At 41.6% G+C, this 15,746-nt stretch overlaps 1 protein-coding gene across 6 annotated transcripts in view; it reads right to left on the bottom strand.

The window, feature by feature from the left end:
* depdc5 (DEP domain containing 5, GATOR1 subcomplex subunit) overlaps positions 1-15,746 on the bottom strand; it is a 30,070-nt gene that overhangs the window by 6,890 nt on the left and 7,434 nt on the right. For 3 of the 6 annotated variants that reach the window (XM_054596440.1, XM_054596439.1, XM_054596443.1), the window contains exons 20-37: positions 14,842-14,962; positions 14,098-14,321; positions 13,637-13,837; positions 12,831-12,966; positions 12,636-12,727; positions 11,922-11,978; positions 10,715-10,898; positions 8,923-9,083; positions 8,528-8,648; positions 6,612-6,779; positions 6,268-6,490; positions 5,297-5,433; positions 5,116-5,212; positions 4,857-4,919; positions 2,542-2,657; positions 2,178-2,258; positions 1,365-1,497; positions 603-702 (exon numbers count right to left, since the gene is read on the bottom strand). In XM_054596440.1, the coding sequence (XP_054452415.1) occupies positions 603-702; positions 1,365-1,497; positions 2,178-2,258; positions 2,542-2,657; positions 4,857-4,919; positions 5,116-5,212; positions 5,297-5,433; positions 6,268-6,490; positions 6,612-6,779; positions 8,528-8,648; positions 8,923-9,083; positions 10,715-10,898; positions 11,922-11,978; positions 12,636-12,727; positions 12,831-12,966; positions 13,637-13,837; positions 14,098-14,321; positions 14,842-14,962 (2,415 nt within the window). The remainder of the gene's footprint in view (positions 1-602; positions 703-1,364; positions 1,498-2,177; positions 2,259-2,541; positions 2,658-4,856; positions 4,920-5,115; positions 5,213-5,296; positions 5,434-6,267; positions 6,491-6,611; positions 6,780-8,527; positions 8,649-8,922; positions 9,084-10,714; positions 10,899-11,921; positions 11,979-12,635; positions 12,728-12,830; positions 12,967-13,636; positions 13,838-14,097; positions 14,322-14,841; positions 14,963-15,746) is intronic. The other 3 variants (XM_054596441.1, XM_054596442.1, XM_054596445.1) reach the window with 3 other exon arrangements.

Below are 15,746 nucleotides of genomic sequence, written 5' to 3'. Positions count from 1 at the left end.
TGAATTTTTGTAATTGCGCGTGCAATAGTTCACTGATAAAAAATATATTTACATGTCTGAGAGTTTTATACAAAGAAGGCCAATTCACTTTTAGATGCTTTAGAAACAGAAGGTCTTAAAAATCTTCTAATCAAATTATTTACAGGATATTCACAGATTTTTTACAGATAATTACAATTCCTTTCAGGGCATTGTGGAGGTTGGTCTAAGGCTTTTGGCCGGTTTCACCTACAGTCTATGGGTTACACTTGTTGTCTTTTTAAATCTTCACAGTTCATTTTGTTTGTTTGCCCTGTGGCGTTTCAGAGAACGATGCAAGAAACAGCTCATCGCGCTACAGTGCCAAGCGCAAGTATCAACAAAGCCACCAAGAGGCTAGAAAGAAGACCACCAGTGCAGGCGGAACCCGTTACCACTGGGGACTAACCGCAAAGTTTCACCTCTCACTGGATAGTGGAGGGATGGATGCTTCAGTTTAGGTTTGACCCCATTCCGTTTCCCCTGATTTTTTTGTAAAGGACACTATGTTTCCTGCTTTGCTGTGAATCATGCCTCCAAGACCCCTGGGTTGACACAATACATACAAATACGAGCATGTGTACCATCCTTCTCTCCCACGATCCTGTAGAAGTAGAATCCGTAGACGAAGGTGCGCATGGCATCTCCAGAAGCGTGGGCCACCACACCTTCATCCAGCATTTTCTACACAAACCAACAGACAGAAAGAGAGCACAGATCAGCAGATGCATAAAGGCATGACAAAAAGTGCCCTGTGTTGTTTTCCTGTTCGCCAAACAAGTTATGGTTATATGCAGTGTTACTCACCTTAATGCATTGTGTGTGTCCTCGAGCTTTAACAAATGTTTGGAATGCTTTGCCTTCCTTGCAGTGTGCCCATGTAAGAACATACTAACTACATGTGACATTTTGAGACAATAAAAGCATCATTCAGTGGTATTCTCTAAGCACCACACACCAAACTGTAAAAACAAGTTGTGGTCAGGAGCAGGAATATTTCAAAACGAAAACAGTGACTTCCTGTCGCTGCTGGTTGCCTGGCAACCTTTCAGTGACAATAGGCCTCCAGGACAGTTCGGTTAATAATCTTACTGTTTACCTTCATTTTCTCTTCCAAAAACCCTAACCTGGAGGTCTGATCATCTGTTTCTTGCTCTGTTGCATTTCTATTCAGTGATGTTGCTGCCTCCCAGGATATCAGCAACTCAGTGAGTACAATGTAATTGCATATTAGCATAGGCTGTAATAAATCCTTAAAATCATTATGGAATCTTGCTCACATCTCTCCTTGTTGACATGACAGTTTTAATCCATTTAAAAGGAAAATTGGAGCCCACAACTCTTACCTGCATGATATCCACAGCCATCCCCTGTGTGGCAACGCCCTCCACGTTGTTGACCAGCCAATGAACGACCTCAGCGCTGATAAAGCTGTTGAGCGGTAGGCCTTTCTGCTCCGGCAGCAGCTGTACACCTGTCCTGTTATACCAGAGGGCACAGACAAAAAACAACTCAACAAATGCAGAGACTATAACCTTGTAAAACCAATCCTAAAAGCTTGGTTTCTTGGTTCTTGGTTTTTTACTCAGATTAGCAAAAAACCTAAAGTGTGCATGTATTATGTATTTAATCCAGTTTAAAATGAAACCAAAGTTTTCTATGGAGGTCAGTTTTTGAGCCTCAACAAAGGCCTGCAACAGACTAGAAAAGACTTGATTCAGCCTTGCAGATTGCTGAAAATGCTTTTGCTGTAGCTGTAGTATGTGTTGACAACTGCTGTTGACTACACCTATTGGCTTGTAAGAGGAGATAGGAGTCAGTAGTCAATGACAGTATTAAACATTAAACAATGTATATATACACTTATGTATACATGTATTTTTTTCTTTACATGTATATATATATAGAATAATGATATACAAAAGTAAAACCTATACATATCAAAAGTATATATTATTAACTTAAGTAAAACTGTTTGAATGAATATAAAATGCATGTACATGACCTCATAATGGTTACAGTAGCCACATTAAAGATTCTGATGGGGCAACTGGTTTTCTTTACACGTGTCAAATCAGCAAAAACCAGAATATCTGAGTGGATATTTTTAATAGTTCGTGACCCACTGTAGCTAAAACGCACACAACAACAAATCTTACGTGGGATGTTTGATGGCCTCCAGGATCTCCATGAGTGTTGACGAAGAGGACAGAGAAAGGGCTCCCGCTGCAGACTGCCCACTGTGGACAGATACCAGTGGTCAGTGCTCAACCACAGGTTACTGTTAAGGCAGATTATCCTAAAGTTATCATTATCAGCTATTCTTATAAGTTCTCACTTTCAGAGTATTTACTGGTATATTTTAATTCAGTAAAACATCTTAAAACAAATATATGTAAGATACTATTTAGCCAAGCTTTGGTGTCCTTGTTTTAAGTGTACTGTAATCCTTTTATTCTCATTTTAAAGGGCTAGATGAGTCTTTTTGCAGCTGTCCCTGCAGTACATGAAGTAAAAGGCCACCTGGTGTCTGAGGTGCTGCTGCTGGCAGCAGTCTCTCCTGAAGGCTGCGGTGCTGCTCCTGCCGTCACAGCAGGCTGGACTCCTTTATCTGCAACCTCGCTGGCTTCAGCAGGCAACTGTACAGTCAAAAGTACTTCACTCAATCTGCTGTTTCATTTAATAAGTTCACCAAAGGGCACATTTTCACTTACATCCAGTGACATTCAGCCATGCACATGGTTCTATATGTCCATGGTTGAGATATCAGATCTATCTTTGAGATTTCTGCTGCGACGCCAAAACAGTGGAGGTGAACTGAATTCTGCTTGCGCTGCTTGCAGCATCGAAAAATAACATTTTAAAAGTGTATCTTTTTCAGAAACAGTGTTGCTGCGACAGAGAAACGTTTTTTATGTGTATCCTATTGATTATCCAGAGTTCAGGAGACACCTTTTCTGAAAAGACACATCTGCTGATGAATTTTTTAAATACTGTGAGCACCACTTACAAAATCCCATTCACCTTCATTGTACAGTGAGGCAGAAACGTCAGAGACAGATATCTCTAAACCTGGATAAATGAATATGAAAAAGTCAGAATGGATAGATAACAGTGGAAGGACGTGAAGTAAATGTGTCTGTTTTAAAACAGACTTTTTACCAACCAAGTCCTGATATCAGGAGAGGACAGGAGAGGGCCTTGGTCCAGTTGTGTATCAGAACGTTAGTTACACCAGGATCACAATACATGTATTACTCTATAAAAGCAGAGCACACTGATTTGGGATTTAGGCTGCTCACAGTCGTATAATGATGGCAGCAGCTAGTCATTTTGGTGGCCCAGACCGGACATCTAATGGTGCCTTTGAAGGGGATCAATCTTTGGCTCTATATTATTATGATATTTAAGTTTCATTCAACCGGTAAGGATCATATTCAGGAGATAATATGGAACATATGACCCCTGGTTACTCATATCCTTGTATAATTCTAACAATATCCAGGTAGCTACATCTGATAATCTCTATCATTTCTGCACTGAGGCAGAGGTATTATCAGCAGCCTACATGACTTTATATTATAGACATCCTGACTATGGCTGAAGTCAAACGCTCTGTTTTGCTTAGGAAGGTTCCGAACTGAGTAATGACCTGGAAGTATCCAAGTGTCAGCCATGATAAGAGCTGATCCAGTTCTCTAAATGTTAAGGAAAGGTGCTTCAACCTTTCTTTTCTCTTGTCTGCTTTAGAATATGATTCACTGGACCGTTCTTTACCAAAGGAAAGGAGATAATGCTGTCCCACAATTCCTTGCAGCTGCATCATTTAAAGTGACTGTTTGGCCGTCAACATCATCTGCCGCTGCATGTCGTAAGTGCACTCAGACTCTCCTAACATCACAGTTTTCTTTTCCTAAGTCCTAACGTTTTACATTGAGCTCAAGGAAAAATAGTTTGGAAAACACATTGGACGTGACTACTTTCACTGCAGCCCATATGTTATGTACCAATACTTACTTAATTCCTATAAACTACACAATATATAGAATACAGTAATCTCAGATATTAAATTAAAAAAGCTGTTTAGATATTTTGACATCTGATAGCTCTGCATTAAAGGGACAATTCACCCCAATATCAAAACTACATATTTGTTCTCTTACCTGTAGTGCTATTTATAAATCTAGATGGTTTTGGTGTGAGTTGGCCTCTTTCCAGAAATCATGAACAGGATACTCAAGCTAATCAAAATACCTTTTTGTGAGCAGTTTCATGTAGGAACTATAGTTGAAAGTAAACAGGGCCTCCTCAATGATAAAAGGCATGTTTTCAAAGGCTTATTGGAAAATGTAAGAATTAAATGTTAACTGAAATCTTTTTCAGCAAATACAGATAATACCTAATTATGCCAGACAGATTTTTGTAACCTCACTGCAACTTTGCATGATGGTAAGATTTTTGTCAGTGCACTACACCTCACTGAAGTTTTTATGTCTAAATGTTTCAATCTGTGGGGAACTCCCAACGCTTTAAATCATCACAAAGCTACTGTATGGATTACATGTGATCCCGGTGGGAGTGTTGACAGTGTCACTAACTACCACTACAGCACTGGGGACAAAGTAGAATCACACTACAAGTGAAACCTAGAATCTGACGGGGCACAGCAGTCAGAATCATGTGACTACCACACAGAGTGTTTATGCACACCATGCTCATGCAGCAGAGCAGTGAGTTAGAGGAGCGCACGCACACATGCACACACACACACACACACACACACACACACACACACACACACACACACACACACACACAGCAGGGACTGCGTTACTGACCTGAGAGTGATAGATGTAGGAGGAGCGAGGGCTACGTATAAAATCCAAAATAAAGGCAGCGTCCTGTCAGCACACAGGAAGAACATAACCCAGGATCAAACACCCAAAGCCCAGCAACAGGAACAAGAGCAGAGCATGGGGGACACACGCAGATGGAATGAAAGAAACAAGAGCAAAAGCACCACACCAAAGCACCAGCAAAGAAGAAACAATTTATCCAAGTATTTGTTGCTGATCCACACACAGCACAGATGCTCACCTTGCGGGGGCTGTCAACATATGTGGGAGCTGCTGCAACACTTGAGGGCTCGCTGACAGCTGTTGAGGGCTTCGCCTGCTGCTGCTCCTCCAGAGACCTGGGAGGAAGCAGAAAGAATTCAGTTGAACTGATATTCTAGACTCCGACGCTAACAACGCGATAGCCTGCAGCCTGCCCTCACTTCTGGTTCTGCTCCATCTCCAGTAAGGCTGATAAAGCCGATGTGCCTTTTTTGCCTTGTGTGGGCACCACAGGCTCTGTAGGGTACAGGGGCAGAGGACTGGTGACCTGCAGTCCTTTCATTGGCGTGCCCTTCTGCTATGACGACACCAGAGTGAAAGAAACAGAGGAAAGTGTGCATTTCAGCATCTTAAGAAACAGCAAATCCAAATGGTAACAGATAAAATGTTAAGAGATGTTTGTGTCTGGAGGTACCATGCTTTCGTAATCAGCAGCTCACATTACCAAAGTCTCACAGGTGTGTTGGACAACTACGGTGGAATACAGGTAACGTAAATACTAGGAAGGCTCTCTCTGGAATCAGTGTTTGGTTTGTCCGTTATGGGTTATTTTAGAAACATGGCGGACTCCGTAGGGAGGACCTGCTCCCTATATAGATATGAAGGGCTCAACGAAAACACAACGATTCCTAGTTTCAGCTGATTATACACTAATGAAAATATGATTAGTTATTAATATTATATTCCATTTCTGCCAAAAGATACCCCTAAATAATAAAAATGTATTATATATTTAGACATAAATATTTTTTCACATAAATGTGTGTATATAAAGGTAATCATGTTGCAAAATAGCTCCAGTTAGTGTTATATTATTTTATATTATTGCATTGCATTTTAATGTTAATGCTGTAGGTGGTCAGGATGGAACTGTTTTCTGTTAGGTAATAAATACAGCTGTCAGATAGAGAAAGTGGATAAAAAGTACAAAACTACAAGTCGAGTCAAAAAATGCACGATAACTATAAGACTAACAAATATATTAAATTTGCTAAATGATTACTACAGTTAAATCGCTGGTTCATTGATATTAAAATGTACCATGTAAATTCAAACAACAAACATTGAGGAAAAGAATCAACTGTAAAAGGTGTTTTCATGTGCAGCATGATGTAAACTAGGAGAGCCTCACTCTGATGATCCTATCGGAGCGATGGCGACGCCGAATGCGGTTCAGACCCTCAAGGAAACGGATGAAACCATCCAGCAGGACCCAGTCCGCGTTGCCACCCATCCCGGCACCTGCTCCCTCCCCATAAACATCCCAGTGCCCCTCCCCGTCTGCCACCCGCCTGGCTCCTCCGGCTGGCAGCAGGAGGAAGCGAGTCCTCCAGAACTTCAGAGAGTCGATCAAGCTGTGGAGGTAGAAGAAAGGTGTAGATATCAGCTAACAAAGTGTTTATGAGAGGTAACTCACTCAAACTCTCACAACTCAACAGTAGATAACATATACGGCTTTGATGTATTTGTGTGTACCTGAAGTCCTCTGAGCCAGCAGAGCAGATGTACTGGTCCAGGTAGTTCCACTTGTATTCCTCCAGTCTCTCATGGCCAAACTCCACCCAGCAGGACACGAACTGAGCATCAGAATGTGGGGGACACAGGCTGTAGCTATACTGGATCTGTGCTGACTCATACGGGTACCTAAAACACACACATCATAAGGAAATTGGAGTTCCTCTTCCTTGTCAGTATTTATTTTGGCCTTTCCCTTTTACTTGGATAAAGACAGTGGAGAGCTGACAGCCGATGAGGAAAGAGAGATGGGGGAGGACATGCATGTGGAGACACTGGTTCTCCTTTTCATGTATATTCAGGAAGGTATGTACTTCCATTTTATACAGACAGTATACTGTAAGCAGCTCCAGCTGAGTTACAGCACCTCTCCTGTTTGAGACTTAAAGGGAGGGTTTGGGTTTTTGTTAATTGGGGCTGTATGAGGTACTTATCCATACTCAGTGTATTACTTACACTAGATGGAGGTGGGCATGCCCACAGGTTGGAGAAACAGACAGGAGTACCAGTCTGTAGAAGTAAAGGTGATATCTGGGCTTCAGGCTTCAGCTGAGACCGAGAACCAATAAGATACCAGTGTTTAATTAATAAACTATAAGCCACACTGTGTGGAAGTGACTGGGATCACTTTTCATGTGTCGGTCACACATCAGTCACACGCTCCTGCAGATTCCTCCTCTACAACATCAGGAGGATTCGCCCCTTCCTCACTGAGGAGACGGCGCAGGTGCTCATCCAGGCTCTGGTCATCTCCCGCCTGGACTACTGCAACTCACTACTTGCCGGAACCCCGGCGTCGGCCATCAGACCTCTGGAGCTTGTCCAGAAAGCTGCAGCAAGGAACAGCTCCTTCCTATCTCCAGGCCATGGTCAAGCCCTACACCCCCGCCCGACCACTTCGCTCTGCTGCTCTGGTTGCCCCGTCGCTCAGAGGTCCCTGCGGCCGATCCACCCGGTCACAGCTTTTTTCTGTCCTGGCCCCTCAGTGGTGGAATGAACTCCCCACTGACGTCAGGACAGCAGAGTCGCTGCCCATCTTTAGGCGCAGGCTGAAAACTCACCTCTTCAAGAAGTACTACCCTGAGCCTTCCTCGTAGCACTTATTGCATTCGTATTAGTTGTTGCACTTATTGTATTCGTATCAGTTCGCTGCACTTATTGTATTCGTATTCGTTTATTGCACTTATCCTATTCGTATTAGTTTGTAGCACCTATTGTATTCGTATTAGTTTGTTGCAATTATTGTTTTCGTAGTAATTTGCTTCTGCACTATACTTTTGCTCTGGTTTATGCTTTTAGATGCTTGTTTAAGAAAGGAGATGCACTTATGACTTCTGGTGACTAGTAGTTCTCTTGAATACCTATGTTGAATACACTTCCTGTAAGTCGCTTTGGATAAAAGCGTCTGCTAAATGACTGTAATGTAATGTAATGTAATGTGTAAGGTAACATCAAGCTTAACTTAAACATTGCTTTACCAACTTTGTAAAACAAAACGTAACAAATACATACAGGGATATCATTTACTGAATTATATTATTATTAGAATAATAAATGGTACACGAGAAACATCTTTAAAATAAAAAGGAATTACAATTGAAATTTAAACCTTTTTAATGCAGCAACAAATTGGTCAAAATTTGTATAGGAATTTAAATTCCAGTATATAATGTATAAAGCGTGTAAACAAAGAACTGAATTGAATAGATCTATTTGAGTCAGTATCGGCCCAATATCCAAGCTCTGTACCCATTGACAAAGGAGTTTCTGCTGTTTGCTGTTTTAAGGCACGGTTGGTCTTACACTTAAACTGATATTGATTTTTAGCTGTCTAGAGTAAAGTTTTACTGCTGTTTGGGGCTTCCAGGTGTACTCACTTGGGCAGGTAGCGAGTAACAGTGATGATCTTGTCCTTGAGGCAAACTTTATGGAAGGTCCGGCCCATACTGAGCCAGTAAACCGTCTCCACCTCCTCTGCTCGACGCAGAGAGACCAAACCTGAAACACCAAGAAGACAGAGGACACATGCAGTCACCATGGCTCTGTTGATGCTTTCTAACACCTCTTTTAAAAGCTGCTGAAAGGCATTGTGGGGAAACAACTACCATTAATACTACAATTAATAATAAGACTTAAGTCATACTTAACAATCACAAACTTACTCTGAGAAATTATTTATGATTACAATTTGATGTGAGAATACAGCGGACAATGACAAAATGTCAATGATTATATGTATAAACAAAACAAATGATATGAAACATGAATTTACCTCTAGAATAAAGAGGACTGCTGCCAAGTGGTGTGGCCACAGTGGGCTGTGGTTTCCTTTTATTGGTTTGGACGATGATCTGGTAGCCCTGCATTAACCTCTGACAGATAAACTCCTCAAACACGTCAGACGCACTCATCACTGGGGCTTCGTCTTCCCGCCTGAGAAACAGATCAACACATGGTCTGATCCTTTGATTAGCTTAATGCTGCTAAGCTAAAGTCACACTCAAAGGAATTTGTGATATATGTTTTATTGGTTTTACAGGACATCATTTTAGTGATTCTGCTAACACAGTTTGGACTGGTAGCTGGAGAGGTGCCAGTTCACCTCCTGGGCACTGCCGAGGTGCCCTTTAGCAAGGCACCGAACACATCACTCTAAAAACTCTTCAATTGCAATTATATGGGTCCTGTGTGTGTGTGCCTGTTTGTATTTATGTGTGTATGTGTAAAGTAAAAAGGAGGAAAACATTATTTTTTTCACCTGGGATTTATAAAGTTAATCTTCTTCCTTTTAAATTGTATGCCTCTTGCCTATCAGGATCTAATCTAAAATACACTTTCACATGGCAATTTCAGTATCAGGCCCAAAGACACTTCAACATGCGATCTTGAGTAGCTGGGAATCGAACCGCCGACTTCTATTCCACAGCCACCCCATACTATTAACTCCCACCTGCTGGTAGACTACTTCTCTGGGAGGAGAACAGCAAGGTATCGTTAGCCAACAGCAGGGAGTGAGGCGGAAGGATAGGGCTGCGCTAGCTAGCTAGCACTATTTCTAGTCTCATTTGTGGTCTGATAAACAGTGCAACAGTACAAATGTACAGTTCGTAAAGACACGCATAAATGAGACAACAAACCAATATGAGCTCCGTTCATATGTTATGACACTGATCAAAGTTAACTTGATAAGAGTTTGTGAGGACATTATTACATTATTATTGGATATCATGGTAAAATGATTTAAGAATTTGACAAAAAGTCCTCCTTTGAACCGAATGCATAGCCACTGAATTGAATGACAAGAACAGGGTAATAAAGTTTCTGGACAAAAAAATAAAAAGACAGTTGTTACTGGGCGTTCCTGTTCTACATAAACTAATGCTCTACACTCCCTGCCGCGGAGGCTATCAGACTCCTCTTGCCCATGCGGTATTTGTGTTTCTAGTATCTTTTTGATTTATCACCTACAGCATTTACATTAAATGCATCACTAATAACCCAATAATAAAATATATGATGTATAACACTTACAGGAGCTAAATAATTACCTTTATAGTCACACACACATATATATACATATATATATATATATATATATATATATATATATATATATATATATATATATATATATATATACACATATATATATACATATATATATACACACACATATATATATATATATATATATATATATATATATATATATATATATATAGACAGTAATGGAATATAGTATTCATAACTATTCTTTCAGCTTATTTACTATAAATAAAAAGATTTTTCCCCAGAAACATGAAGATGCTTTTTTCAGCACCAAGTTGTGCCTTCTACTATTGTCCCAACATTTTGATATTTTTTTCTCTTCTCTAATCAAGATTATTCCACTTTGTTCAGAGTCATTTTAGTAAGAAAATCAACCATGAACTATAAAAGTGAGGGCGACATGTCTCCCACTTGGGCCTATGAATTTATGGACAGCTGTTGAGTGTCTTAGGCGGTTGCCAGCACTAATTGACCGACTACAGACAGTTCTACTCTAAAGACGGGATGTTGCGTACCTCTCCAGGTCACTGTGCGGCAGCAGGTCGTAGCAGCCTTCGGTGTAGTCGTTCTGTAGTGCCTGGCGGTCGGGGAAGTAGTCGGTGGTGAGGGGCAGGCAGGCCGGCGTGGTCAGAGACTTCCAGTCCACCCCCACTGTGCAGCAGAAGCTGGGCACTGTCGGGGGCGCAGACAGCAGCAGGGCTTCAGGAGCACCCACACCAAACACACACACACACACGGAAAAATACCCACAACAAAGACAAATGCATGTACCCAGAGTGGAGAGGTACATGTGTGTGTGTGTGTGTGGGGAGGGGGGGGATGGATATACAGAGGAAGGGGAAGCACAGCGGGGTGAGAAGTAAAGAGAGGAAGGGAGAGGATGAAGACATGAAGATGGAAAAGAAGGAGTGAAGATGAAGATACGAACAAAAACAAAGAAAGTAGAAGAGAGGGGAAGAAAAAACAGAACGTGTTACTTTCACTGGCCTTGTCGCCCCTGCTGGTGATTCCTGAGGAGCCTTTGGTCGTAGTGCAGTGATCAGACATGCAGATTGTGGCCCTGTGACAGTCTGTGATCGCCATCACTCACAGGGAAGAAGTGAAAAATGTGCCCTGAGCTCAGCAAAGGTGTGAACTGTAAAGTGACTGAGTGAATTGAAGCAGAGAAATCACATCGTGCAAACATACATAGAGTGCGCAAACTCTTAAACACTGCGTGCGAGAGAGCCTTGTTTGATAGAAAAAACAATTTACAGTCAATCAAGAGAAATATACTATGCATACCGCCATGCAGGAGTGAGATATACAAGGTTTGTTGAGTGCAAACGGGTCATGGTGAAGGAAAATGATGGTAGGGCTAATTAATCAGAAGGAATTGAATGTTTCATCATGAGAATCGAGATCAACAGAAGGCCCAGAGAAATAGAAAGAAAAGAGTGGGACAGAGACAGTGAGGATACAGAGGGAGGAGGAGGGGTAACCCCGAACCACATGACCTGTAAGAGTCCTTTATACCTGCGACCCCTGGAGACGGACGCCCAGAGAAATCTGCTTGGCAAAGCTGAATAAGCCCTCACAGGCTAAAGACACCTCTGACGGTTTATTGGCATATCAGTTTGGTGATTAAAAGCATCAACCCGATCCTGAGGTATGGCTGCATGACAATGTTTGCGACTTAGTGATTGATGTGATCTTGTTTTTGTAGGGGAAAGATGGACTCACTTGGATCGGCACCACTGAGGGAGTCTTGAAATGAGGAGCCGCGGTTGGTGAGAGTACCTGTACAGAGATAACAGTATCTTCATGTTTTAAGAGTTCTTATTAAAACCCAAAGATATTTCATTTTCTATCATGTATGACAAAGGAAAGCAACAAATCCTCATATTTGAGAAGATGGAACCTGATCATTTATGGCATTTTTGCTTAAGAAATGACTTAAACAATTGATCTTTTGTCAGAATAGTAAGCAATTTGTTACTTTCCATCAATTAATTGATTAATCTTTCTCTCTCCTTTTCAGTTTATAGCTTTCCTTTTTTTAACTGAACATGGCTCCTTTGTCATTTTCTTTCTTAAAGGATATAGCTGGCATATTCTTCTTATCGTCAAAGAATTCCAGGACCCAAACCAACTATGTGTTAGTCCCTTTCTCAATACTTTGACTTCCCTACTCTTTCTTTGGCTCTACACATTAAGCCCACTGGTTCCTACTGAAGACATAAATCTTTGTTCAGTTCATAAATATATAGTGTCAGTCAATCATTTCCTAAAACAGCTTGCCTGCTGTAGTTTTAACAAACGTAACTCAAACAGGCGCACATAGGGCATTTGTTTGGGACTATTTCAGTGGCAGATTAAAAGAGAAACATATCACCCAGTGCAATTAAAATACTCAGTATGGTTCAGGAGAACAGTGTTTTTCAGTAGACTTATCACCACTGTTGTTGCTCCCTGGACTTCCGGTCAACTCTTCCATCCCTCCACCAACGTAAAGGCCGTTCTCCCCTGCATGCCTGGAGGCTGTTCGCCTTTAACAAAAACATAAAAACAGGCATTCATCTCATCGTCTGCGCTTCGAGCTATATTTCTTTAGAAGGGAAACTTTTGTTCTTTTTGTGGTAGGTGTCTAACCTTCCAGTGGCCTCGTGATAGGCCAGCTCCAGCAGCTCAGCCGAGGTGTGGGCGGGATCTCTCTGCTGGCTGCCCTGCAGTTCGGCCATGTTCTGTCTGGTCTGGTGGTGGATCTGGATTGCCTCTCCAGAAGGACCTGAAGAACAACAGTGCACATACAGTCTGATGCTTGGATAAAGACCAGCATTGCAGTGTTGGTTTGATTCGTAATCTTTCCATTAGCTGTTTATCGTTCTTGTGTGGAAGTATTAAGTTGTGACGTTGGCGTTCTAGAAGCCGTGAGGGAGTTAACAAAAACATTTCAGTTTATCCTCTGAAGACTGAATATCAAAACCAAACTTAACAGGAAGAATCTGGAGAAAAAAAAGTGAACCTAGACATATTTCAATATTACAATGACTAAATACCAGACATTCATAACATATCACATCCTCTTCAGTATATTACACTGAAATTTTACTCACTGCTATCAAAAATAGAAATACTTTAATTCATCGTTTCTTTGGTACATCTAGTTAAAACAAATGTATTCAATACAGTTGTCCTGCAATATATTCTACCTTCTAGATAACCAAAACATGTTACAAAATATGAATTTGTTTTAGGGAGGTATTGATTAAACTGTACGATTGCTTTGGAGGCTGCAGTTTGTTAAATACCACCTCTCTGTTTAATAAAATACAGTTTTGCACCACAAACCATCCAAAAGTGATTATAAAAACAAGAATACCAATTCAAACATTAACTAGGTTCACTAAATTGCTGACTGCATGCAAGTGTTTTCACAAGGCTGTGTCCCCCCTCACCGACAGGGAAGGTGTGCATCCACCGCCGCCGGTTGGAGGTGAGCTTCATGGGCATTCTGGATGGGGTGAAGGGGTTTATGAGTGCTCTCTGAGGGGTGTAACCTCCTGGACGAATGTGCAACGTGGACTCAGCACTTCCCACTGTGAACCTGCCCGGGGCACTGGAGTCCCTCTGGGAGTCCATCATCTTCTCCAACAACTCTGAACAACAGAAAAAACTAAATGAGACAAATGGGATGGAGTAAGAGAAGTGATGGATGGATCCTATCGATTATTTTAGGTGGCTAAAATATGTTTTACTGCTGCCCCCGTCCACAGCAGAACATTGCTTTGCTCCAAGGATGATTTCTAAAAACTGGGGGCTTTCCAACCGCCATCTAATACACTGACTTTGGATAAGTACCTCATTCAACCCCACTTCAAAGGTTCCTTACTATCCCTTTAAGATCTGGAGGAGGTACCTCTGGTGCTGGTGTATCCCAGGGAGCTGCTGACTTCGTACTGGGCGGGAGGAATGCGGGGTATGAGCAGCATGTTGGACACAGGGCCCAGACTATCGTCAGAGGCCAGGCTACGCTGTTCCTCCGGCCCTCCAGAGCGAACAGGAGGGGACACGCCAATGCCTGCACTGACATCCACCGAGCCCCAGCTCTTCCTCCCACTCGTCTCTTTGTCTCGGCCGATCCTGAAAGACACACATGTCAATAGTCAAGTCGAGTATATTGTAGTTGTATTTCGCCAAATCACAACAGAACCATGGCACTTTTTTATAAAGTGCAGGTCTAGACCTTACTTTCTAATTAACGGTGACCCAACATTTCTCAACAAGCAAAAACTTGCAGCGATGGCAGCAAGGAAAAACTCCCCTTTAACAGGAAGAAACCTCGGGCAGAACAAGGCGCTTGGTGGGCGACCATGTGCCTTGACAGGTTCAACGGACTACTGTTCAACAAGGTTCACAAGGTTTACTAGAAAGGATAGCTCTGTCCTAGGATAGTTCTTCTTTGGATCCTCATCTAGGTGTGAGCTACAAATACATTAAAGTAAGCATGCAAGATTTTGAACAGGATCAAGGATCATTTGAGGCCTTAATATAGTTGTCCTGGCACTGAACTTTAACTTTTTGCTGCTTTGTTTTCCAAGTATGTTAGGATAAATACATTTCTTTTTTTAAGTAGTTTAGTGTTGTACAAGCAGTAAGCTACCTGAAGTTGGTGCTCCTCTGAACTCGTGAAGGACCGGGCAGTCTGAACACCTGAGCATCAAAGGCGTCGTAGTCCACCTGAATAGGCAGGCTGTTTTCAGAGTCCTTTGGAGCACAGAGAGCTGAAAGAGGATTAGGATTATTAGGATTCATCCTCTTGGCGCCATAAATATCTGTACCTTATTTAATTCCAAATGTTGTGAAGACATTTCACTAAAATCCAAAAATGTCACACAATAACTAATCTAGGCAACAGTAGAGCAGCAACTCCTGTGTTCTACGGGGGGGAAGTTACTGTTTTTGTCAAAGAGTCTTGCGGTTTTGAAGAGAGCAAAGATGGATATAAAAACTTCAGTTGGAAATGGCCGTCTGAAAGCAAGGTAAAGCGGTTGAATATTCTAAATATAGCATACACTTAAACTTGATCATTTTTTTTGCTCTGGTACCTCTTTTTCCACCAACATGGAAGGGATCCGTTCCAGCCTGCACACCTTATTTTGAACTGTTCCAAGCATTTCACCCCAATAAATAAATAAATTGGTTCGGAACCAGCTGGAACCAAATTAGCATTTCCTTGACCTGAAGTGCTAATGGTGGCGACATCAATGTCATATTCTACAGGTTAGAAATAGAGGATAGAGTCTTGCACGCAATAGTCTTCAATGCATTCTAATAATGAATAGTTAGTCCATGCTTGTTTATTAAGTTAAATACATATCTGTTACAGAACAAAAGTTAATCAATGCCATTTGCCATCTTGCTACTACTGTTGACTTCTGTTGCATTGTACAATGCCCTCCTTTGATGAGGGCACCCTTGAATACAATGGTTCTGCTCAAAGCTGGTGGAAACGTGGGATGGTTTGCTAGATAGCACCAAGGTTCCATAAATCCCACACAGAACCAC

This window comes from Anoplopoma fimbria, chromosome 3, assembly GCF_027596085.1.
Source record: "Anoplopoma fimbria isolate UVic2021 breed Golden Eagle Sablefish chromosome 3, Afim_UVic_2022, whole genome shotgun sequence".
NCBI classification, from domain to species: Eukaryota; Metazoa; Chordata; class Actinopteri; order Perciformes; family Anoplopomatidae; genus Anoplopoma; species Anoplopoma fimbria.
This window is presented reverse-complemented; position numbering and strand designations above follow the sequence as displayed.